Source organism: Ceratotherium simum, chromosome 2, assembly GCF_057802395.1.
Source record: "Ceratotherium simum simum isolate JZ-2026a chromosome 2, ASM5780239v1, whole genome shotgun sequence".
Taxonomy (NCBI): domain Eukaryota; kingdom Metazoa; phylum Chordata; class Mammalia; order Perissodactyla; family Rhinocerotidae; genus Ceratotherium; species Ceratotherium simum.
The window spans coordinates 39,464,389-39,489,303 of NC_141901.1; the positions used below are offsets into that span (position 1 = coordinate 39,464,389).

The 24,915-nt window shown below is 44.5% G+C and overlaps 1 protein-coding gene across 2 annotated transcripts; it reads right to left on the reverse strand.

Annotated features, from left to right (window-relative positions):
• Window positions 1-4,642: 4,642 nt before the first annotated feature.
• Window positions 4,643-23,354, reverse strand: LOC147917915 (SLAM family member 9-like). 2 transcript variants are annotated; one of them, XM_087441315.1, is made up of 5 exons: window positions 23,250-23,354; window positions 17,454-17,837; window positions 10,688-10,984; window positions 8,375-8,466; window positions 4,643-8,109 (listed from the first exon to the last, which is right to left on the reverse strand). In XM_087441315.1, exons 1-5 carry the CDS (start codon window positions 23,320-23,322, stop codon window positions 8,017-8,019), a joined length of 939 nt encoding a protein of 312 aa, XP_087297441.1. In that variant the 5' UTR covers window positions 23,323-23,354; the 3' UTR covers window positions 4,643-8,016. The 2 variants fall into 2 exon arrangements, with proteins under 2 accessions (XP_087297441.1, XP_087297449.1); XM_087441323.1 differs by lacking the exon at window positions 8,375-8,466 and adding an exon at window positions 8,668-8,802 and having other exon boundaries at window positions 4,643-8,076.
• Window positions 23,355-24,915: the final 1,561 nt, after the last annotated feature.

Below are 24,915 nucleotides of genomic sequence, written 5' to 3' on the forward strand. Positions count from 1 at the left end.
GAAAGCCATTGGCATCCACACCAGCACCGTCTACTCACCTGCCCTGACTCAGGCTCCCCAAGCAGCCTAGTGACACCTTGTTTCCCGTGTGGCCTGTCTCTGGGAGACGACACACTGGCCAGGCTCATGGGACTATCCATCCCAGTTAGCAAGTGTGCTTCTTACTGTAAATTAATAAAGCAGCATTCTGGTTTTGCCTTTCAGTGTCTTTTGACATTTGGTGGTAAGATTTTGCATCCCCAAGGCAAATCACACAGGGCAATGGGTGAAATGGGGCATCTGGGCTCAGGCTCAGAGTCTACGTGTCAGGCTCTGAACCTTGGTGAACACACGAAAGTAATTCCGACCTGTGGGGTCTTGTCATTCACTCGTTGTTTCACTCAACCAACATTTCCTGCACTGTGTGCTGAGCACACACTGAGAACCCTCTTGGAGATAAACACTCAGTCTCTCCTTGCCATGTACATTCCCATTTGAATGTTATGAAGACTCCACGTAGAACCAAAGGTCTCAGTTCTCAACCATGATCATACATCAGAATCACCTATTGGGTTTTTAAAATACAGATGATACCAAGTTTGGGTGAGAGATTTTCACATATTGAGGTATATGGGGTAACTATTTGGGTTCAAAACTGATTCAGCTTGAACCAAAAAGCCTGACTTATGGCATATCAAACATGTATTTTACATCTGCTTAACCATTAAAGAATACACTCTCAAGATAAGAATGCATACTTCCCCTCCTACCCTCTGTTGGTAACGTCCTATTTGTAACACCTGGATTAGTCCCTGTCTCGACATCATGGTCACTTTGACCTGCTAATTTGCAATGGAATACCTCTTTGAAATTTTGATACAAATGCATCCTGGGTGTGTTTAATGTATGTTCTTTGTTCTAAAAAGATATAGGACTGTACTGAAAAACATGTTTCTCCAGAACGCTTTCTAAGGCCTTCCCGGGATATAATCCTCACTCTGGCTCAAGTAAACTCACCTTGTTTCTCTTGCATATAGAATGGTTATTGGTTATTTTGCATTGACCTGGGGATAGGGTCCGAGTTTCTGTTCTTAAAAGTTCTCCAGTTGATCTGATGAACAGCCAGGGTTGTGACCTGGGTCATGGGAAGACTCCATATGAATCAATTAGACCAAAATTTTCACTTTGCCTGTACTGTGCAGACAGATCCAGAGATATCTGGGATTATTTCAATAAAGATTCTTAAGGCATCAATTCAACACAACAGAAAGTGAAAATGAGCATAAATACTTTAACGAGTTTCTAAGATGATAAGCTTCCTGTTGGCATATATTTGACTTTATCTTTTCAAAACACTGCTCTGTTCATGTCACTACTCTCCTCAAAAACTTTAGTAGCTTGGGCCGGCTCCGTGGCTTAGCGGTTAAGTGCGCGCGCTCTGATGCTGGCGGCCCGGGTTCGGATCCCGGGCGCGCCCCGAGGCACCACTTCTCCGTCCAACCCGGGGCCGAGTCCCACGTACAGCAACTAGAAGGATGCGGACCTATGACGTACAACTATCTACTGGGGCTTTGGGGGGAAAAAAATGAATAAATAAAATCTTTAAAAAAAAAAAAAAAAAAAACTTTAGTAGCTAATATTTTTTCTTATAAGTGTTACAGAGAATCTGATGATCCAGAAAAAGAGACATCTTCCAAAAGATATTCACTGTTCCAGAAGATAATAACTTCTTGACATATCAGCTTTTTGTCTTCCTTTATGCCGACATAAACACATGCTTATATATATTTATAATACAGGATAATACTATACATACCATCCAATAATTCATTTAATATTTCAGGTACAATTTCCCACTTAAATGTATACAGATGTAATTTACCCTTCTTATTACATCTATAGTATTCCATCATGTGGATAGACTATACTTTATTGAACCCGTATATAGCTGTTAAGACTGTGGGTTTTAATTAAAAAATGGGCAAAAGACCTGAACAGACATTTCTCCAAAGAAGATATACAGATGGCCAACAGACACATGAAAAGATGTTCAAAATCACTAACTATCAGGGAAATGCAAATCAAAACTACAATGAGATATCACCTCACGCCTGTCAGAATGGCTATAATTAACAAGACAGGAAACAACATGTGTTGGAGAGGTTGTGGAGAGAAGGGAACTCTCATACACTGCTGGTGGGAGTGCAAACTGGTGCAGCCACTATGGAAAACAGTATGGAGATTCCTCAAAAAATCAACGATAGAACTACCATATGATCCAGCTATTCCACTGTTGGGTATTTATCCAAAGAACTTGAAAACACCAATTTGCAAAGGTACATGCACCCCTGTGTTCATTGCAGCCTTATTCACAATAGCCAAGACTTGGAAGCAACCTAAGTGCCCATCAAGGGACGAATGGATAAAGAAGCTGTGGTATATATACACAATGGAATACTACTCAGCCATAAGAAACAACGAAATCCAGCCATTTGTGACAACATGGATGGACATTGAGGGTATAATGCAAAGTGAAATAAGTCAGAGGGAGAAGGTCAAATACCGTATGATTTCCTTCATTAAGTAGTAGATAATAACAACAATAAACAAACACATAGGGACAGAGATTGGATTGGTGGTTACCAGAGGGAAGGGGGAGGAAGGAGGGTGAAAGGGATAATTCGGTACATGTGTGTGGTGATGGGTTGTAATTAGTATTTTGGTGGTGAACATGATGTAGTCCATGCAGAAATAGAAGTACAATGATGTACACCTGAAATTTTTACAATGTTATAAACCAATGTTACTGCAATAAACAAAAAAAAAAAAAAAAAAAAAAAAAAAAAAAAAAAAAGACTGTGGGTTTTAGAATCTGACTCCAAAATTTCATCCCAGCTCTGCCACTTTTTAGTTCTTTGACCTGGAGCAAGTTCATTACCTTATCAGTGTTGCAGTGTCCTAGGAATAATAATGGTATTTGCATAATAGGATTTGCAGTTTATACTTGGAGGCCTCAATTGCCACGTTTTTTTGAAACTACAACCCAGATTAAATGCTCCCTGACTCACAACCTTTTGAAGTACTATGAAGATAAATAGAGCACAGAAGAAGGAGGATGGCACCTGGAGCAGTTTGCAGCTTTAAGTAGGGAAGTCAGGGTAGACCTTACTGAGAAGATAACATTTGTACAAATGCCTGAAGGACATCAGGAAATGAGACATGCAGATACAAGGAGGAAGAGAATTTTAGGCAGAGCAAAGGCCCTGAGGCAGGAGCATGCACGCTGTATTGAAGGAAAGGCAAAAAGCCCAGGGTCTTAGAGTGAACTGAGGGAGGAGGGGAGCACGAGAGATAAGGTCAGATGGTACAGGGCCTTGCAGATAAAGTGGACCCACGGGGGAGTTCTGAGCTAAGGAGCAATGTGATGCAGCTTAAGTTTTGAAAAGATCACTCTGGATGACATTTTGAAGACAGGCATTAAGAGGTAGGAGAAAAGTAGGGAGACTGATGCTACTACAATAATCCAAGTGAGAAATTATGGTCCTGTTGGACCAGGGAGACGGTGGGAGGTATTTTGTTATGAATATATATGTTTATATGTAAATAAATATATATGTAAATAAATATTTGACTATATATACTGAATGAAAAGATAGCAGTATTTCCTGACATAGTGTGGAGTATGAGAAAAAGAATGAAGTCAAAGATGACAAGGTTTTGTGGTACAAGAACAAATGGAAGATTGAAGTGACATTTTTTGGGATGGGAAACTGTACGGGCAGCATGTTTGGGGAGTTTGAATTTAGACATGTGAAGCTGGAGATGCCTGTTATACTCCAAGTGGAGATGGCAGGTAAACAGTTGGATATTTATAATGTGGAGTCCAGGAAAGGAACTGCATCTGTAAGTCCCTTTTGCCACGTTAGGTCATACGGTCACAGATTCCAGCAATTAGTGCACGGCCATAACATCAGATGAGAATGAGTGTAGATAGTGAAGACAGCTGGTCTGGGTGGTTTCGTTATGAAATCTGGGATATTCCAAATCTTAGAGGTTGGAGAGGTGGGAAAGAAACTGATAAAGGAAACTAAGGAACAACAACTGAGTAGGAGGGAAGGAAAGGTGAGTGGGGAATGCAAGGTGAAGACAGTGTTTCAAGGGAGTATAGGTCCATTGCTGCTGAGAGTTCACTGGAAATGAGGACTGAGAATTGACCACTGGATTCAACAACATGGCATTTCCTGATGACGTGGACAAGAGCAGATTCAATGGAGTGATGGGGGCAATGCAGGAGAAGAGAAAATTCTAGAGAAAGATGTTTCTTCAAGTAAGGTATAAAAATGGTCAATATGCACATGAAAGATGTTCAACATCATTAATCATTAAGGAAATAAAATTCATAACCACAACAGATACATCTAGACCCGCATTAGAATGGCTACAATCAAAAAATAATAACGGGGCTGGCCCCGTGGCCGAGTGGTTAAAGTTCAGCACGCTCCACTTCAGCGGCTCAGGTTCGTGGGTTTGGATCCCAGGCGCAGACCTACACCACTCATCAGCCATGCTATGGTGGTGTCCCACATACAAAGTAGAGGAAGATTGGCACAGATGTTAGCTCAGGGTTAATCTTCCTCAAGTAAAAAAAGAGGAAGATTGGCAACAGATGTTAGCCTGGGGCAAATCCTCCTCAGCAAAAAAATTAAAATAAAAAATACTAAAAGTTGGAGAGGATGTGGAGAAATCCTCATACATTGCTGGCAGAAATGTAAAATTTTTGCAAGTGGAAGATAGGAATAAAAGATAAGAGGAGGATGGAATACAAGAAGTGTTATGGGGGATAACCCAATAGAAGATGGTAACTGGTTGTGTGTCTGGGATGAGGGAGAAGGCAAAATGGGTGAAATTATGATCTTTGTCCACCCAAATCATGCCTACATCACTTAAACTCAGGAGAACTTGGGTGAGGTACTTAACATCTCTGGATTTTATTTTTCCATCTGTGCAAAGGGGATTTCTGTCTCATAGAATGGTTGAAGGCTTAAATGAGAAACTTATAAAAGTTATTGAATGAAGTTATGAATAATAATGCAAACAGGAGCTGCTTTGAGGATGGAGATGCTGAAATCCACAGCACACCTTGTATGAGAGGAAAGAACTCCCACAAGAATCAAGAGAGAGAAGCATCTTTTCATCTCCTCTGAGCCAGAGTGCAAGGTCTCTCATTCCACGTCTCCTGCCTACCAAGGCCCCCTTGTTGACTTAAGGAACAATTTCTCTTTCAACCATCAACTCTCCAACTATCATCTAGATGAGCTCACCCCGAGTTGGGGCACCTGAGTCAGAAGACAAGGATCCTTGAGAGGAAAGAATGGAGGATATTCCCATCAAAATATTCCAGGATGCCAAGTTCTTCAGTGACCATATGGTAAAGGGTAAGATGTGAATGCTGGAATCTTCCTGTGTTGGATTTAAGGCATTGCTCTGCCATGAACTAGTTTTGGGCATTGGTTACTTGTCCTGCAATATGGGGATAATAAGACGTACCCTAGAGAGTTTTTGAAAGAATTAGAAGAAATAATATTTGTAAAATGCCTAGGACAAAAAAGCTAGCCCTGGTGGTCTAGTTCTCCACTGTGGCCTGGATTTGTTTTCGGGTCAAGGAACCACTCCATTCATCTGTCGGTTGTCATACTGTGGCGGCTGCATGTTGCTGTGATGGTGAAAGCTATGTCACTGGTATTTCACATATCAGCAAGGTCACCCACGGTGGGCAAGGGTCAGCGGGTCTTCCAGTCTAAGACAGATTAGAAAGAAGGACGTGGCCACCCACTCCTCCCCAAAAATGGCCATAAAAACGCTATGAATAGCAGTGGCACATTGGCTGATACAGCGCCACAAGATGAAAGGATGGTACAAAAAGACTAGGCAGGGTTCTGCTCTGCTCTAGGAGTCAGAATCAGCTCAGTGACACTAATAACAAAGGACAAAACCTGGTTCATAAACAAACTTTGTAAGCCCACTTCCCCTCCTTGTTTTTTTAATTCCTTGCTTTAGGTAGGATGGGAAGGGTCAATGGGTGGTCACTGCTCCTGGGCTGATGGGCATTGACACCCAACCATGACCAGTCACCTGGGATGCCAGTAAGGAGATGTCATCTTTTTCTCTCTCAGCTTTCTGCTCAGCCTGAGGCAAAAGAGGTCAGAAACAGCCTTATTATGGATCCCTCTACTCCTCGCTTATCCGTGCACCATCCAGTAGGCTCCTAGCATTGCTTCATAACGCTCAAGCCTGTACTCAGAACTTTGCTTTCTGAGGTCAGGGATGAAGAGCTGAGCTGAGCTGAGCTGGGAGGGGAACGAAGAAACCCAAGAATCTAGGTCATCAGACAAGTTACCACAGTTCCAAGTAACAATTAGTCCATCTCTGACCAGAGCTGGGATCCAAGGCAGGAGGCAGAGGCTTTGAGGAAGTGAGGACCTTCATGGAGGGAGAAGCTCCCATACACCACAGTGAAGGCTGCATCAGGTCCTCAGGCAATGTGAGGCTGGAGGTGGGTGAGGAAGTCCCCACCTCATATCTCTGAGCCAGAGAGAGTCATGAGAGGTCGTTGGCAGGGTCATGGGGGTTCATGTCCATTCTTGCTTCCACCACCAGAAGACCTTCAGCAGCCTCTGTGCCCTTGGTCTCAGTCTGCTCCACCCTGTGGGAGAAAGGGTGGCACAGATCCTTCACAGAGAGAGGTGCTTGTCTTCTTGGTCCTGGCCTCCTACAGCCCCTAAACCCTTCTGAGGGATCCCTAGGTTAGTACTGCAGGGATGACTCATGACTAATCCAGGGAAGACTGCGGCAGTGGCCTTCGTTATGTCCAAGGTATTTTAAAAAGTCAGATGTGGGAGAGACCATTTCTAAACCTTTGGGAACCAGAAAGGATAGATGGAATATATGACTTGGAAGGGGATTTTAGACAGGATGGTAGTATTTCAACAGGCAGGCGTAGTAGCAAAGGACAGGGAGAGGGCACTGTCATTCTAGATGGAGGGACGCCAGTAAGCAAAGAAGAGCTGACTTAGGATCTGAGGCCAGCATGGTTGTGGGGGGCTGATGGTGAGCAGAAGAGTCTGGAGAGGGCTGATTCAGACCTTCCCACAAACTTCACCCCTCACCCCCCACAGCAGCTCCGCCAAGGTTGTGGGAGTACACTGCACATCCATTGTAACCACCAAGGGCCCGTCTCCAAGACAGAGCAAGAGTTGAAGCTGTTTTCCTAAGAATGCAACTCCAACTTTGGGCCTCTGGGGTCATTCTCTGAGAAATAGAAGACTTGAAGGGGTTTGAAATAGTAAAAATTCCTCTTCCCACTCCATAGGAAGGTGGATTTGGGACCCATGGGCTGATGCTGAGGCCAAGGTCCAGGTTAGCACAAGTGGCTAAGAACAGTGGCTCTAGATAGTGTTTAATGTAGACTAGAAACTCCTCCCGAAAAATGCACACAGCACACACAGAGTGCCCCAGACCCCCGAGGGAACCGTACACAAGGTGCAAAGGAAGCCTTGGGCCAGTCTCTTTGTGGGCTCCCACCAACCTGTGCTGCCTCCATTGACCCCCAACTCAGCATCCAGCACCAAGTGCCTCATTCCCTCCTTTGTGGCGTGGTCAACACCTCTACACAGTCCCCACGATTGGCCTCATGTTCTCAAAATGACACACAGAAAAGGCTGTGGGGATTAACAGGAGTACAGTCAGGAGAGTCCACTTTGGGAGGTTTCAGAAGGAGAGGGGTCAAGAGCCAAGTCAATGACAGAGGAAGAGCACTAGACCTGCAGAGGTGAGGGTCATGAGTGGGAGGGCAGCTTGGGGAGGTGTCAGAGGAAGTGACAAGGCCACATGTGCCCAGAGAATTGAGGACACGAGGGTCAGAGTAACACAGACTGGGGGCAGCTGGAGCTGGACCAGAGCTGGAAGAGGCGGGTGTCTGCAGGCATCAAGCTCAGCGTGGAGCTGTCCTAGGAATGCTGATTCTCCTGCTTTCTGCAATTAAATCATCTTCATGGCCAGGCCTGGCCTCTGGACCGCACTGTAGACAGTAGTGAGAGGCTCCTTTTCTTCTAGATGTCTTTCAACCATACCCTAGGAATGCAAGACAGAGGGTTCCTAGAACAGCTGAGGGATAGAGAGGTCCCAGAGGGACACACATGGAACCAATGCTGCTGACATGAACTTCATGTGAATTCCCCAAAGTGCTCAGCACTACACTGGCCCCAGTTGTAAATTCTTTTCATAAATACCAATGACTATCTGGAAAAAGTTAAAGAGACAGCAGGGGCAGAAATGCCCAGACCCAGGCACAGAGGAACCCGGGAGAGCCCAGTGAGGCACTTCTCCCAGATCTCACCTTGTCCCAGCCCTCTCGAGACTCCTGCTGTCTCAGCTCCCCACTCTGGATGTCACCATCCTGGTTCCTGTGTTCCTCCTGCAATTCTGCACCTGAGACAAACACAGAGTGGAGCTTGAATCCGGGCCTTGGAAACCTGTACCATCCCCCTGTGCTATGAACCCCAAGGCCATGTCTACACACCATCCCCTCCTCAGGGACATTCCCTGAGCAGCAAAATGCAGGAAGAAGGGACCCGAGGGCCCAGTGGGGGAAAGGAGGTATCTGGGCCAGGAAGGAGAAGGGCAACCTGCCTCTTCCAATCTCCATCTTCTTCTTCTTCTCATGTGTCTTCCAAAGGTACAGTCCAACCCCGAGGATCAACAGCACAGCCACGATGGCCCCTAAGACAGCTCGCAGAGGGCCTGCCAGGGACTGTCCATCTGAATCTGTTTCCCTCACACAGAGAGAGTGAAGAAGATTCAGGCAAGAGGGACTATGAGATACAAATTGCCAAGGAGAGATAGAGAGAGCATGTGGAGAAGTCTGACGGTCCTGGTTCAGAAGCTGAAGAGGGAAGAGTTTGAAGCTTCATTCATGGAACCAGTTCCTGAGCTCCTGCTTGGTGCCAGGGATATTGTGATGAACAAGACTTGGTCCACTCCCTTGAAGCTCATCAGCCAGAAGGGAAGACTGAGACAATAACAGTCTGCCAGCCAGAGGTATCTCAGTGCAATAGAGGTCTACACCTTGTACACGGGTCTTCAGGGAGGACCTCCCAGAGGAGGTGATAGGTAACCTGATTCTTGAGGGAGGAATAGGAGATTACCAGATATTCAGGGTGGGCACGGCATTCCAGGAGGGAGGAGAACCACGTGCAGGAAATAGCTGTGTCAAAAAGCCAGCCCCTGGGAGTTACCAGCACCTCACTGTGGCACGCAGGAGGGGGACAGGGCAGGGAGGATCTGGGCAAAGGAAGGTCAGAGGGAGGCAGGAATCTGTGTTCAGAGGGTCTTGTGGGTCACGCTGAGTGTTGAACTCTATCTGAGGCTCCAGTCCGGGGGTTGAAGGGAGGATAACAGGGGGTTTTAGTGATGCTGACACATCCGATCCCTCCAGCAGCTCATGGATGATAGGTTAGAGGGGCGAGGCTGCACACAGAGGTACCAGGTCATTCATTCAGTCATTGAAACACTGTGAACAAACTGTTCCAGATGCTGTGCTTGGCACAGGGATTCAAAGGAGAACAAGACATGGCCCCTGCCCTCAAAGTGTTCCAGGCTACGGAGGAGACAAGTACAGAAACAGAGCATTGCCACTCAGTGTGGGGCCAGGGACGCTCCTTACAGGTGATGCCTGAGGGCAGGACAGCTACAACCTCTGCAGGTCCCTGTGCAAAATGAGAATAAGGAGCCCTTTGTTCAAAATTTTTTAGAAATTTCAAGATGGCCACTGCAGAGCTTTAAACCCAGCACATGGCCCTGTGTGACAACATGGGTCATGTGTTACCGAAGTCAAGTGGGCCTGAGGGAAACCCTTCAATAAGAATAAGGCAACAGGGGCAGGCCCAGTGGTGTACTGGTTCAGATCACGAGTTCCGCTTCAGTAGCCTGGGGTTCTCCAGTTTGGATCCTGGGCCCGGACCTACTCACTGCTCATGAAGCCATGCTGAGGCTATGTCCCACGTGGAAGATCTAGAGGGACCTACAACTAGGATATACAACTATGTACAGGGGCTTTGGGGATAAGAAAGAAAAAGAGGAAGATTGGCAACAGATGGTAGCTCAGGGCCAATATTCCCTAAAAAAAAAAAAAGAAAAAAAGAATAAGGCAGGAAATGAAGGGAAAGGTGGGAGGAATGATGGTAGAGGAAACAGCATATCCAGAGGACCAATAGCTGGCAATAGCAGAATGTGTTTGGGAACCCCAAGCAAGCAGGGTTGTATGAAGAGGCCAAAACCATAGGCAGAGGAGCCTCTGAACTCTGAATCCTACAGGGAGTCACTGGAGATCAGATCCTGCTGGCAATACAGATAAATAACACAATCCAGTTGCTTTTCCAAAAGACCACTCTGGACTCATCGTGGATGATGTGTGGGATGGGGAGAGGTACTGTACAGCTGCTGCCTACCAGCAGGGGGATGAGAGGAGAGGCAGATACCTGAGAAACATTTAAAAGCAGGAACAAGTTGGATGTGCCTCCCAGACTCCTGTGTGTGGTGAGCAGGTAGAGGTGTGCTGACAAACATGGTGGGGAGAAAAGCCCAGAGTCTTCAGACCCCAGTGCTCCCTGAGCTCCAAGAGCGCCCCTCCCCTCTGGCAGGTTGCACTCACCATGGGCACAGACCTCCTGAAGGGCTGAGGTGACATTTTTCTGGTCCTTGGGGTTGCTGACCTCACAGGTGAGGTTGGCATTGGGCTGACTCAGAGGCAGGCTCACAGTCAGGGTCCAGGAGTTGGTGGTTGGTCCCAGCATCCCTCTTTCTTTCAGCTCCCTAGGGAGGCCCTTGCTCTCCCAAGTCACGTTCAGGTCACCTGTGACATCCGCAGCCCTGCAATCCAGGGTGACGTTGCACCAGCCGGTTGTGATGGAGAGTGACCGGACCAGGATCTGAGGATGGGGCACTGGCTCTCGGGTGGGAAGGACAAGAGAATGGAGCCTCACATGAGTGGAGATCATTACAGTTGGCACATTCTCATCCATTATCTCATTGAAGCTCTGGCTTCCTCCCTCTATGGAAGGTGAGACATTTTATACTAAAATAGATCTTGCTCAAAGCTAAATATATAGCAAGAGACAAGAAGGAAGGGAGCCACTGACTTAAGACTTATGTGATTTCACTAGATTGAGAAAGTCTTCAAAATCTCCCACAAGAAAATAAAGCCTGCACTCCACCTACCCAAGGCCCATTATTTTTAGAAATTGGGTCTTTTCTAGAAGGAGAAGTAGTCGGGAATGAAGGACTTGTCTTGGTCCAGGGCCCTCACCCTGCTTATCCTGCCAAGATGATGCCCGGGACTGCACAGCCCATGATGAAGAAGGACATCTGACCAGCTCTGGGAGTCCAGAGAAAGGCCCCACGTGCCCAAAAGTAGAGATGTTTGTGGGAGATGCAGTGGTAGCGACCAGGAATGACAGCCCCAAGTGAGGTTAGAACATGCCACTGAATTGTGGTACAGAAAGGAAGAGAAATGACAGATTTACAAGCCAGTCATAGAAATCCCACAGGGACCTAAAGCTATCAAAGCCACTCTCTCCATAGCCGGATATTTCTCTATGCAGAGGAACTATAGGGAAAGAAATGGTTGCTAAATGAGTTTCTTAAGAAGTGTGACAGGGTAAACTTTCTCCCACATCTATGGAGGCTCTTCGGGCTGGATTTTGTGAGTGAGGCTGGCCTTGGGCTGGGGCTGAGTAAGAGCAGAGGGGGCAAGGAGGATGAACTATACAAGGATTTCTGAATTATGGTAGGCAGAATAGTGCACCCCACCCTGTAGGACAAAGATGTCCATGTCCTAATCCTCAGAACTTTTGTATATGTTAGGTCGGTGGCAAACAGGAATTGAGGTAATAGATAGAATTAAGGTTGCTAATCAGCTAACATTAAAATAGTGAGATTATTCTGGATTATCTGGAGGGGACCAATGTAATCACAAAGGTCCTTAAAAGTGGAAGAAGGAAGGAGAGGAGTTCAGAAGGATGCACTGTGAGGAGGACTCATCCCACCATTGCTGGCTGTGAAGACAGAGGAATGTGGCTGAGAGCTAGGAATGCAGGCAGTCATTAGGAGGTGGAAAAGGCAAGAAAATCTTTCTCCCCTGGCTCCTCCATGAAGGAACACGGCCCTGCCAACGCATTGACTTTAGCCCAGTGAGACCCGTATCTGACTTCTGACCTACATACAGCACAGTAAGCTCATAAATTTGTGTTGATTTAAGTTTGTAGTACAGTAGTCCCTCCTCATCTGGGGTTTCACATTCGGTAGTTTCAGTTACCACTGGTCAACCATGGTCTGACAATATTAAATGGAAAATTCCAGAAATAAACAATTCATGTTTTAAATTACACAGTGTTCTGAGTAGTGTTTTGAAATCTCGCATCATCCCACCCAATCCACCTGGGAAGTGAATCATCCCTTTGTCCGGTGTATGCACTACCCATCCATTAGTCGCTTACTAGCCAGCTGGGTTATCAGATCTACCGTGGTGTTATCACAGTGCTTGTGTTCAGGTAACCCTTATTTTACTTAATAATGATCCCAAAGAGAAAGAAAGTGATGCTGGCAATTCAAATATGTCAAAGAGAAGCAGTAAAGTGCTTCCATTAAGTGATAAGGTGAAAGTTCTTGACTTAATAAGGAAAAGAAAACATCATATGCTGATACGGTGGCTGACTGCTTTAAAAAAACAAGACCTATATCTATGCTGCATACAAGAGACACACTTAAGACCTAAAGACACTCACAAATTGAAAGTAAAGGGATGGAGAAAGATACTCCATGCAAATGGCAATGAAAAGAAAGCTGGGGTAGCAATGCTTAGATCAGACAAAATAGACTTTAAAACAAAAACTATAACAAAAGACAAAGAAGGGCACTACAGAATGATAAAAGAAACAATCCAACAAGAGGATATAACACTTGTAAATATCTATGCATTCAACATAGGAGCACCTCAATATATAAAGCCATTGTTAACAGACATAAAAGGAGAAATAGACAGTAACACAATAATAGTCAGGGACTTTAACACTCCACTTATACACCAATGGATGGATCATCCAAATGATCCAAACTGATTAGGATCATTCCAAATCAATAAGGAAACATTGGCCATAAAAGACACATTAGACCAGATGGACTTAGTAGACATATACAGAACACTCCATCCAAAAGCTGAAGAATACACATTCTTTTCAAATGCACATGGAACATTCCCCAGGATTGATCACATATTAAGCCATAAAACAAGTCTCGATAAATTTAAGATTGAAATAATATCAAGCATCCTTTCTGACTACAAAAGCATGAAACTAGAAATCAACTACAAGAAGAAAATCAAAAAAGCCACAAATGTGTGGAGATTAAACAAAAAGCTACTGAACAATGATTGCGCCAATGAAGAAATCAAAGGAGAAATCAAACAATACCTGGAGACAAATGAAAATGAAAATACGACATGCCGGAATTTATGGGATACAGCAAAAGCAGTTCTAAGAAGTAAGTTTATAGCAATACAAGCCTACATCAACAAACAAGACAGATCTCAAATAAAGAATCTCACAGTGCACCTAAGGGAACTGGAAAAAGAAGAACAAACAAAAAAGCACAAAATCAGTAGAAGGAAGGAAATATTAAAAATCAGAGCAGAAATAAATAAAATAGAGACTAAAAGAACAATAGAAAACATCAATGAAACCAAAAGATGTTTCTTTGAAAAGATAAACAAAATTGGCAAACCTTTAGCTAGACTCACCAAGAAAAAAAGAGAGAAGGCTGAGATGAATACAATCACGACTGAAAGAGGAGAAATTACAATGGATGCATCATAAATACAAAAGATTATAAGACAATACTACAAAAAGCTGTATACAAAAAAATGGATAACCTAGAAGAAATAGATAAATTCTTAGAATCATACAACCTTCCAAAATTGAATCAAGAAGAAACAGAGAATTTGAGTAGACCAATCACCAGTAAAGAGATCAAAATAATAATCAAAAACCTCCCCCAAAATAAAAGTCCAGGACCAAACAGCTTCCCTAGTGAAATCTACCAAACATTGAAAGAAGACTTAATACCTATCCTTCTCAAACTCTTCCAAAAAATTGAAGAGGAGGAGAAGCTCCCTAACTCATTCTACAAAGCCAACATTACCCTGATACCAAAACCAGACAAGGACAACACAAAAAAAGAAAATTACAGGCCAATATCACTGATGAACATCAATGCAAAAATCCTTAACAAAATACGAGCAAATTGAATAGAACAATACATTTAAAAGATTACACACGATGATCAAGTGGGATTTATTCCAGGTATGCAGGGATGGTTCAACATATGCAAATCAATCAACGTAATACACCACCTTAATAAAATGAAGAATAAAAATCACAGGATGATCTCAATAGATGCAGAGAAAGCATTTGACAAGATACAGCATCCATTTATGATAAAGACTCAGAATAAAATGGGTTTGGAAGGAAAGCACCTCAATAATAAAGGTCATATATGACAAACACACAGCTAATATCATTGTCAATGGAGAAAAACTGAAAGCTATCCCTCTAAGAACAGGAACCAGACAAGGATGCCCACTTTCACCACTCTTATTTAACATAGTATTGGAAGTCCTAGCCAGAGCAATCAGGCAAGAAAAAGAAATAAAAGGGATCCAAATCAGAAAGGAAGAAGTGAAACTGTCACTATTTGCAGATGACATGATTCTATATATAGAAAACCCTAAAGAATCCACCAAGAAACATTTAGAAATAATAAATGAATGCGGTAAAGTTGCGAGACACAAAATCAACATACAAAAATCAGTTGTGCTTCTATACACTAACAATGAAGTAGCAGAAAGAGAAATTAAGAATACAATCCCACTTACAATTGCAACAAAAAGAGTAAAATATCTAAGAATAAACTTAACCAAAGAGGTGAAAGATCTGCACACTGAAAACTATAAAACATTTTTGAAAGAAATTGAAGGAGACACAAAGAAATGGAAAGATATTCCATGATCTTGGATTGGAAGAATTAACGTAGGTAAAATGTTCATACTTCCTAAAGCAATCTACAGATTCAATGCAATCCTTATCAAAGTTCCAACAACACTTTCACAGAAATAGAACAAAGAACACTAAAATTTATATGGAACAAGAAAAGACCCCAAATAGCTAAAGGAATCCTGAGAAAAAAGAACAAAGCTGGAGGTATCACACTTCCTGATTTCAAAATATGCTACAAAGCTATAGAAACCAAAACAGCATGGTACTGGCACAAAAACAGACACACAGATCAATGGAACAGAATCAAGAGCCCAGAAATAAACCCACACATCTACGGACAGCTAATTTTCAAAAAGGAATCCAAGAACATACAATGGAGAAAGGAAAGTCTCTTCAATAAATGGCATTGGGAAAATTGGACAGCCACATGCGAAAGAATGAAAATAGACCATTAGCTTACACCATACACAGAAATTAACTCAAAATGGATTAAAGACTTGAATGTAAGACCTGAAAACATGAAACTTCTAGAAGAAAATAGAGGCAGTACTCTCTTCGACATCTGTTTTAGCAGCATATTTTCGAGTACCGTGTCTGACTGGGCAAGGAAACAATAGAAAAAATGAACAAATGACACTACATCAAACTAAAAAGCTTCTGCACAGCAAAGGACACCAACTAAATGAAAAGACAATCTAACAATTGGGAGAAGATATTTGCAAGCCATATATCTGATAAGGGATTAACCTCCAAAATATATAAAGAATTCATACATCTCAACAACAAAAAAACTAACAACCCAATTAAAAAAGGGGAGAAGATCTGAACAGGCATTTCTCCAAAGAAGATATACAGATAGCCAACAGGCATATGAAAAGATGTTCAACATCATTAACTATCGGGGAAATGCAAATCAAAACTACAATATCACTTCACGCCTTTCAGAATGGCTATAATTAACAAGACAGGAAACAACAGATGTTGGAGAGGGTGTGGAGAGAAGGGAACTCTCATACACTGCTGGTGGGAGTGCAAACTGGTGCAGCCACTATGGAAAATAGTATGGAGATTCCTCAAAAAATTAAGAATAGAACTACCACCTGATCCAGCTATTCCACTGCTGCGTATATATCCCAAGAACATGAAAACATGAATGCATAAAGATATATGCACCCCTATGTTCATGGCAGCATTATTCACTATAGCCAAGTCTTGGAAGCAACCTAAGTGCCCATCAAGGGACAAAAGGATAAAGAAGGTGTGGTACGGAATGCTACTCAGCCATAAGAAACAATGAAATCTGGACATTTGTGACAACATGGATGGACATTGAGAATATTCTGCTAAGCGAAATAAGTCAGAGGGATTAAGTCAAATACAGTATGATCTCACTCATAAGTAGAAGGTAAAAACAACAACAAACAATTACATAGAGACAGAGATCGGATTGGTGGTTATCAGAGGGGAAGAGGAATGGGAGGAGGGCGAAAGGGATGATTAGGCACATGTGTGTGGTGATGGATTGTAATTAGTATTTGGGTGGTGAACATGATGTAATCTACACAGAAATCAAATTATAATGATGTACATTTGAAATTTATTTAATGTTATAAACCAATGTTACTGCAAAAAAAGAAAAGTCTGTACATGTTCAGTACAGACACAACCATTGTAGGCCTTTTGACCCAAGGTTGGTTGAATCTGTGGATGCATAACCTATGGATACCGAGGGCTGACTATAGTTATATTTCTCTGTTTATGAAATAATAATTACCAATAAAAACAAATATTCCATAGACTCAGAAAAAAAATCATATGCCAGCTTGCTAAGATCACAGCAAATTTTATTATAGTATATCGTTATAATTCTTCTATTTTACTATTAGTTACTTTAAATCTCTTACTGTGTCTGATTTATAAATTAAACTTTATCATAGGTATGTATGAATATGAAAAAACATAGTATATGTACAACTCAATACTATTCACGGTTCCAGGCATCCACTGAGGGTCTTGAAACATACCCCCATGGATAAGGGGGGACTACTGTAATTTGTTATAGCAGCAATAGAAAACTGATACACAAATCAAGTCAACTTATCCTCTAAAGAACAATAAGTGTTATGGCAAAAGTTCCATTTCCCCCAAATTTCCACTTTCCTCTCCCAAAACACTGAAGTGATTTTATCCCTGGTGTGAATCTCAGCTCTGCTCTCCACTTGTGGTGAACCCACTTATCATAATTTCAAGGGAGAAAATAGAGCCTGAAGGCTGGCATCTGGAAAGAGTCCTTAAATGAGGCCTATGTGACACTTATAGGTACAAAAGAAAGCCATAGCCATGGGATTGAGGTGAGGGGGTGTCACGTACCATAGACAATGAGGTGGAAAATCTGGCTAGATTCCACTCCTCCAGTGAAGCTGACTCGAGCCCGGTAGGGCCCACTGTCCTCACGGGTCAAGTTCTCGATCCTCAGGGTTGTCATGGTGGCCACGTGGACCCTCTGCTTGTACTTGTCCTGGAGGCTGACCCAGGTTGGAGTCCCTTCTGACCCATTATGGACTCGCAGCATGACTCTGTATTTTAAGTCAGGGCCAAAGCCCCATGAGATCTCCTTCAGCTCAGTTCCTGGCTCCTTGATCACGTGAAACAACACAGAACCTCCTTGAATCCCCTTCAGATGAACGTGGACTCCAGAATCCTGAATTCCAGAACCATGTGCTCCAGAAGTCTTGACCTCAGTGCTACAGACACCTAGGGCATTGGAAGATGGGAATGTGAGTGTTTTTTGATCAAGAATGAGAGAGGGCCGGCCTGGTGGCGTAGTGGCTAGGTTCACACGCTCAGCTTTGGTGGCCTGGGGTTCGCAGGTTCCGATCCCTGGCACAGACTCATGCACTGCTCATCATCCCATGCTGTGGTGGCATCACATATACAAAATAGAGGAAGATGGACACAGATGCTAGCTAAGGACCAATCTTCCTTAGCAAAAAGAGGAGGATTGGCAATGGATGTTAGCTCAGGACTAATCTTGCTCACTCAAAAAAAAAAACGTATTAAAGAGAGAGACCTGCAGAACCCATCTTTTTAATGAAATCCATCCAATATACTCCTTCAATTCTTAAAAAGCAGCCTAGTATAATGAATTTGGAGCAATTCTGGAATCAATTCCTGGTTCTAGTGAGTGTAACCTTGAGCAGGTTACTTAAACTTGCTAACTTGCTGTTTCCTTACCTGCCTCAAAATGATAGTATGAATTAAATGAGATCAAGGATCAAAAGCACCAGCACATTTTCTGGCACATACTAAGTGGGTATTTGTAGGAGGCACCTCCTAAAGTGGGTCCAAAGATACGCCCCCCTCATGTTTACACCCTTTGTAACCCTCTCCTCTGGAGTGTGGTCTCTACCTAGTGACTTTCTTCTAAGGAACAGGGTACAGCAAAGGTGATGGGATGTCACTTAGCGATGGGAGGTTACACAAGACTGTGACCCGTCTTGCTCCCACTCTCTCTTCCTCCATCTGATGAAGCCAGCTGCCATGCTGTCAGCTGCTCTGTGGAGAGGCCCACATGGTGAGGAACCGAGAGCAGCCTCAGGCCAACAGTCACAGGAACTGCATCCTATTAGCAATCACACGAGTGACCTTGGAAGTGGATTCTTGAGTCTTGAGCTGAGTCTTGAGCTGACTGCAGCCCCAGCCAAGACCTTGATTCCAGTCTGAGAGACCCTGAGCCAGAGGACCCAGCCACACCACCCCTGGATCCTGACCCTCAGAAGCTGTGATACTATACATTGTGTTGTTTTAAGGCACTAACTTTTCGAGTAACCGGTTACACAGCAATAGATAACTAATACAGTAATGAATGTTGCTCTCCCTTCCCTCTCCTTCTAGGCAGTGCAGTCAGGATGGGCTGGCTCTTCTGTGGCAACAAATAATTACAATACCCCAGGGTCTTAGAACAAGGGGAGTTTATATCCCACACCACACATCCCATGGGAGAGGGAGGGAGGGGGCCTGTCACACGTGGCGGAGGCTCCACCACCTTGTAGCTGCACCACACAAAACCCACAGCATCCTCACAGCCTCTCAGTTCCACTTCAAAGTGTGTTTTTATTGAGATGGACTAAGGTGTCAGACTGGGTGACCTAGTGTAACAAAGCGGTCTAAAGCTTGGACTTTAGAGGCAGCAAGACTTGAATTGAGGCCAGGTCCTCCATTTTCTGGCTGTGTGGACTTGCGCTGTTATTTAACCTCTCGGCCTTCAGCCTTCTCATCTGTGAAATGGAAATAACAATAGTGCTTACCTCATAGAATTATCATGGGGATTTAAGAAGATGAAAGCTTTCAGCACAGTGTTCAATAATTGTTCCATAAATGTGTTCCTTTTCATTGTGATGACGATTATCCTCGACCAAGCCTACCTGGGATCAGAACCAGACATTCCCAGGTCCCAGGGTGGTGCCCTTGCCACTCCACCAGCTGCCTCTCTCAAGGGTCTCCTCCTGGGTACAGGCCTGGGCTCCAGGGAGTCAGGCACCCGTGGATGCAATCCCATAGGTGGTTGTAGGGAGTCAAAGTCCAACCAGGGCCTTCTTGTTTACCAAAGCCCTGAGATTGAAAGGAAATTTATTGCTGTGTCCCCAGCAGCCGGCTTCCATGGCCACTGTCAACTTCCATGTTACCAAGTACCTGAGGACATCCGTGCTGCCGGGAGAGTGGTAAAGATGGAGGGAAGGACAGGCTACAAGTTATCTCAAGCTTGGGTTGAAAAAATTTATATTATCACGTCTATTTGGTGTGGGCATTTTCCCCTTTCTTTAGTGAGTTGCTTTGTAATGTAAAAGTATTACATGTTCATAAAAATCTATTATGTGGATTACGGAATTGATTCAAGTAAAAGTTCGAAGAGTGACTCCACCCAGAGATAAGCACTGTTATTGACGTGGATCCTTCCAGACCTTTCTCTATGTAGCCACAAATGCCATAAACTCTGTAAACACAGAGCATCTGTTTGTAAATTCTTTCCAGCGTTCCTGATGGCCTGTGTGTGTGTGGTCTCTGACTTTTCCTTTGAACAAGTTGTAATAGGCTACTGGTTCCCTCATTAAAAAATGACTGAAATAAAAATATTCTTTAACACTCAGTCCATCATGGCATTCAGAGTTAATCTCCTGTTGAAATATGCAATTATGGGTACAGCAATGGACACTAATCAGAAGTACTCTATTTAAACTGGGGCTCAAAGAAACAGCCCTGTTCCAATGGGGAAACGTGCAGGTGGACTTATTGAGAGACAGCATTTCAGCCTCCAGTGTGGCCCCTTCCTAAAGGATTTTCACCAGTAATTCTGACCAACAAAATTTGTCTATTTCCCCCTACCATTGGTAAGAGGGGGTCAGCACCAGGGGAACAGAGAGAAAGAAGCTGGTATTTTCTGCTAAACAGACAGAAACTGAGAAGCTCTGGCCGAGGTTCTCAGGTAGCTGCTCTGAACACACAGCTATAGCGTGCTTTCCTGAGCAGGATTTGCAGACCAAGTTTCCACACTCTGGGGGAAGGAGATGATGTCCTTCCAGGTGGTCTGGTGACCACTCTCAGGAACAGAGACAAGAGAGAACAGAGGGCCAGGCTAGATCCCAAAGACAAGGCTTGAAGAGGAGGATGCCCTCCCTCCATGGAGGGCTGAGTGCGTGACCACAGGGACTGCCAGGGGTCTTCTCTTTGAAGGTGCCATAAACAGGCTCACCAGCTGGCAGTATCTGTCAGGACACAGGAATAGGACAGCACAGATGAAGAGAGAGAGCAGAGGCCTTGAAGTAGCCACAGGAGTCTTGTCTGGGTGGAGGCTCGAATCATAGAATGTCAGAGCTGGGGGGCAGCCTTGGAGGGGATCTGTCCAAGCCCCTCTTTTCACAGAGGAGGAGGCTACCTGGTGGGTGACCTTGTCCTAGGTCACACAGGGCAGAGCCAGACCTGGAGCCTGGGTCTCCTCTCATCCTGCCCTGTGCTTCTCCTCTGCAGGCAGTTGCCCATCAGCTCTCCCACCCTTTCCCTGCCCTCCCCAGGGCTCCTCCCTCCCAGCACTGTTGTCTGATCACCAGGATCTGAGCAGATCCTGGAGTCTCATCCTCCAACTTCCCTCTTCTGGGAAAGGGAAAGCAAGTACTTAGAGGGATTACCGGAACCAGGACTTCTGGCTAGGGGAGGGTTAAACAGCAGCCCAGCCAGACTCCTCACTTTCTAGAGAGGAGGGAACTAGGGATAGAGGAGGCTCAGCCCTCAGGCTGCAGGGGAGGATCTGCCCCAGAATCTGGGTGGTGAGCACCAAATGTGAGGAAAATGGAAGAAAACTTAGAAAGAGAAGAAAGGCAGCAAGAGCTCTCTAGTTTACAAAAGATCTAATCCTGAAGAAGAAAATAAAGCCTGGGGAGGACATGGTAGTAAACAAGATAGAGTTAAAATTCATTTAAATGACATGACATTTAACACTCAAAAATCATCATAAAATGTCCATTTTTCTGACCCTTCCTCCTTTTATTCTCCCTCCCTCCCTCCCTCCCTCTCTCTCTCTCTCTCTCTCTCTCTCTCTCTCTCTTTCTTATATAATCTTACAACCCCAGGGCTATGGAGAAAAGTCTATATAATTTAACATATTTCTCCATTTAAATAAAATTGAAGAAGTGGAGAAAGCCTACATTTACTGTGGACACAAAGTTATCTAGTTAGAGGGGTCTAATGCATAGCTCATTGTTAATTCAAGACATCCTGTGTACAAATGCTCTCTAATCCACTACTTCATAAAATTCCCTGCAACTTCATGTAGTGGCTGGGATATTAGAACAAAAAAATACAACAATGAGAGCTTTCACAGTTTTCACCTGAATTCATAATTCACTAGTTGTTATCATATTCCCATTAGTTCTTTATTTAATTTCGTTATACGTAAACATAAAATCTCCAATAAAGTCATAGATGAGATATTCAACCTTCCTTAGGACAGTCTTTCTTTCAGTTCCCTTTTTGCTTAACTCTCCCCTCATTTCTACTTCCCCCTCCTCTCTCTCCTCCTCAAGTTCACCTTCTCTTGGAAACCACATTAGCAGACTACTGTTTCCTTCCACATTTTCTCCACTTATAAACAGATGGGTACACAGACACCCTTAAATTTTGAAGACTCCTGTTCATTTACAAAATTAGAATTTCATTGTATTCAGTCTCCTGCATCTTGCTCATGAATATCCATGCATCTGACATCATGGAAATTGGAAATCCCACCCGGACAGATGGTACATTTGTTTTTTATATCCCCCATATTATTCCATGGTAAAGATACTCCTCAATTAGTTCAATCATTCCCGAACTGATGGGTACCTCCTTTGTATCCAGGGATTTTCTCTAAAACAGTGCTTTCAGTCTGGGGTCTCCAGGACCTGAGCAGCATTTGGCAGTGGAGGGAGATGCAACCCACAGGCATGAAAAAGGGCATCCCCCTAGAGGATTCACTTTACCCAAAGATAAATACTTCTTAACTTTTTAAGATGAAAACTAAGACTCTAGTGAAATGCAAAATTCACAAGTAATTTTAAGTTAAATATGAGACTTCCAAACACTCTCTTCTTTGTGCTTGGAGCTGAGCCCCAAACCCGGGCAAGAGTGCTCCTTCACTCTCCGTTTTCAGTGGAGAAGCCCAAGAGGCCCAGACTAGAGTTGATTCCTCCAGCTCAGACACGGGGTGCCAGGTCAGCCCCTCCTCCACATGACAGCTGCAGACACTGTCAGGTCCCCTCTGAGTTCTAGGCCAGGGGTGCCCCGTTCCCATCCCTCTCTCCCCAGGAGGAGCTTCTTTGTCTCCATCCCTCTCCCCAGGCAGCTCCAGGCTCTCCTGCCTTCACTGCTATTGCAGCAGAAGTGGCCTCACCTCCTTGTTAATGGTTCCCTTAATGCAGCCCAGCCGCCCAGAGCTCAGGGTTCCCAGCCTCCCCACAGCCAACAGGCCATTTGTTCTTTCTATTCAACCCTGGACTCTAAACCAAATGCAGTGCATTTGCTAAGTTATAAGAGTTGTTTAGTCCTTTTGTTCAGCGAAGACAGCAGACAGAGAAGGAGACCCTGCCTCCCTGCTCCACCCAACTGCCCTCCCTCCCAGGAGCCCGGGCCACTCACTGAGGAGGAGGCTGGTGAATCCCAGGAGCCAAGAGGCCCAGCAGAGGTGGGGGTCTGCCGAGCAGGACCCCATCGCAGGCTGCCTGCCAGCCTGTTCAGCCCGAGAGGAAATATCTAGCAGGCAGAGACAAAAGCAGAGGAAAAGCTTCACTCAGAAAAGCCCCTTACACTTCCCCACCCCAAGGGCGGAGCTAACTATTAGTTCTGGGATCACAGCCCCATAGTTAGAGTCAGCCATTCAGATCTTCCACATTATCCCCAGCACCTACAGGAAGACCTCGATAATAATTGCAGGATAAATTATAAACAACCTCAGTCTATGATGTGCCTGGCACTGTGTTGGAGAGCTAGCCTCCCTGTGAAAAAATCAGCTTAGTGATCTCACACTTTCCACCCCTACACCCACTTGAAACCCTTACCTGCTTCTCTTGGTTAATAGCCTGCCTCAGGGGCCCTTGCCCACCGATGCCAGCCTATGGTCAGCTCAGAGGTCACTCTATTACAGCCAGGCTGGGCTAAGCCTCTCCTGTCCTCTGTCCCTACACCATTTAATGAGTCAAATTTCCATTCATATTTTCCACAAATTTCAACTATCAGTTCCCTAAATAAGAAGCTGTGAGCAAAGCAACAAAGTTCTTTGTGGGAAATGTAAAATCCCTACACCACCAATGCAAATATTGGCATTTACCTATTGCTGGCACCTATATGGCTTTCTCAGCTGCCACTAGTGCTACTAATGCTCCCTACACACAAGGTGAAGCCAGACCCCCACAGAAACTGACAGGCTCTTAGCTGCATCACAATCAAGCATTTTCCTCTAAGCCTCTGCCAGCCCTGCTGCTGCTGTCACAGAGTGGCAGGCAAGGAGATCTATACAAGCCTCCTGGCCACAGCCTCAGCTGCCTCAGACTCATTGACACCTGCTTAAGGTCAGGCTCTGGACTCTTCTCCCCAGACTGGATACTCCGCAACATCTGAGAACTCTTTCCTCCCATAACCTAGGAGAGCAGCACCATCTTCCTAACCCCCAGGCAGTGCTCCCTTCTACTCCCCATTGAGGCTTTGCCCACAGCTGCTCAGGTAGGGCACCTCAAGTCTGGATCTGCAGGACTGGCCCCATGACCATGCACTCAAGGTAGTCAGGGCACTGTGTGGTAAACCCATTTTATGTATGTGAACCCCAAGTCCTAAGAGGTTGCGCAACCTGCAAAAGGTCACACAGCGAATCAAGGGTCCGGGTCCGGACTCTTTAACAACACACTTGAGAAAAAAATCCCCAAGATCACAACTGCAGTCCAATCCTACTGTGTGGCCTCAAGTAAGTCACCTGAGTCCAGTCTGTGCATCCCTTAAACTGCTCTGCAGCATCCCAGACAACAGAATATTCAACACTGGCTTGATTGCCCCAACCCCACCTAGTAAAGAGGAAATTACTTCAAAGTCAGTCCTTGAGTCCTATTGTCAGAACCTTCTTGTTTGGAGTCAAAATCCAGGCAGCTCATCCACTGGTCACTCTCAAGGTGATGGGGAGCAAGTATCATATGTTCCCCTCCTCTATGTCCCTACACCTCTTGTGAGAGCACTTCGTGTGAGAACTGTTGGGTTATAAAATCATTTGCTTAAGGGGAGTGGAGAGGAGGAGCCTAGAGAGAGGGAACCAGCAATG

What these genes read in the sequence shown, in the direction of transcription:
- LOC147917915 (XM_087441323.1), bottom strand. Translation starts at nt 23,322, where the DNA reads ATGGGGTCCTGCTCGGCAGACCCCCACCTCTGCTGGGCCTCTTGGCTC. An exon ending in ATTCACCAGCCTCCTCCTCA is followed by an intron (nt 17,838 to 23,249) that starts GTGAGTGGCCCG and finishes CCAATGCCCTAG; the next exon opens with GTGTCTGTAGCACTGAGGTC. An exon ending in GAAGATGGAGATTGGAAGAG is followed by an intron (nt 8,077 to 8,667) that starts GCAGGTTGCCCT and finishes GAAGAAAAGGAG; the next exon opens with CCTCTCACTACTGTCTACAG.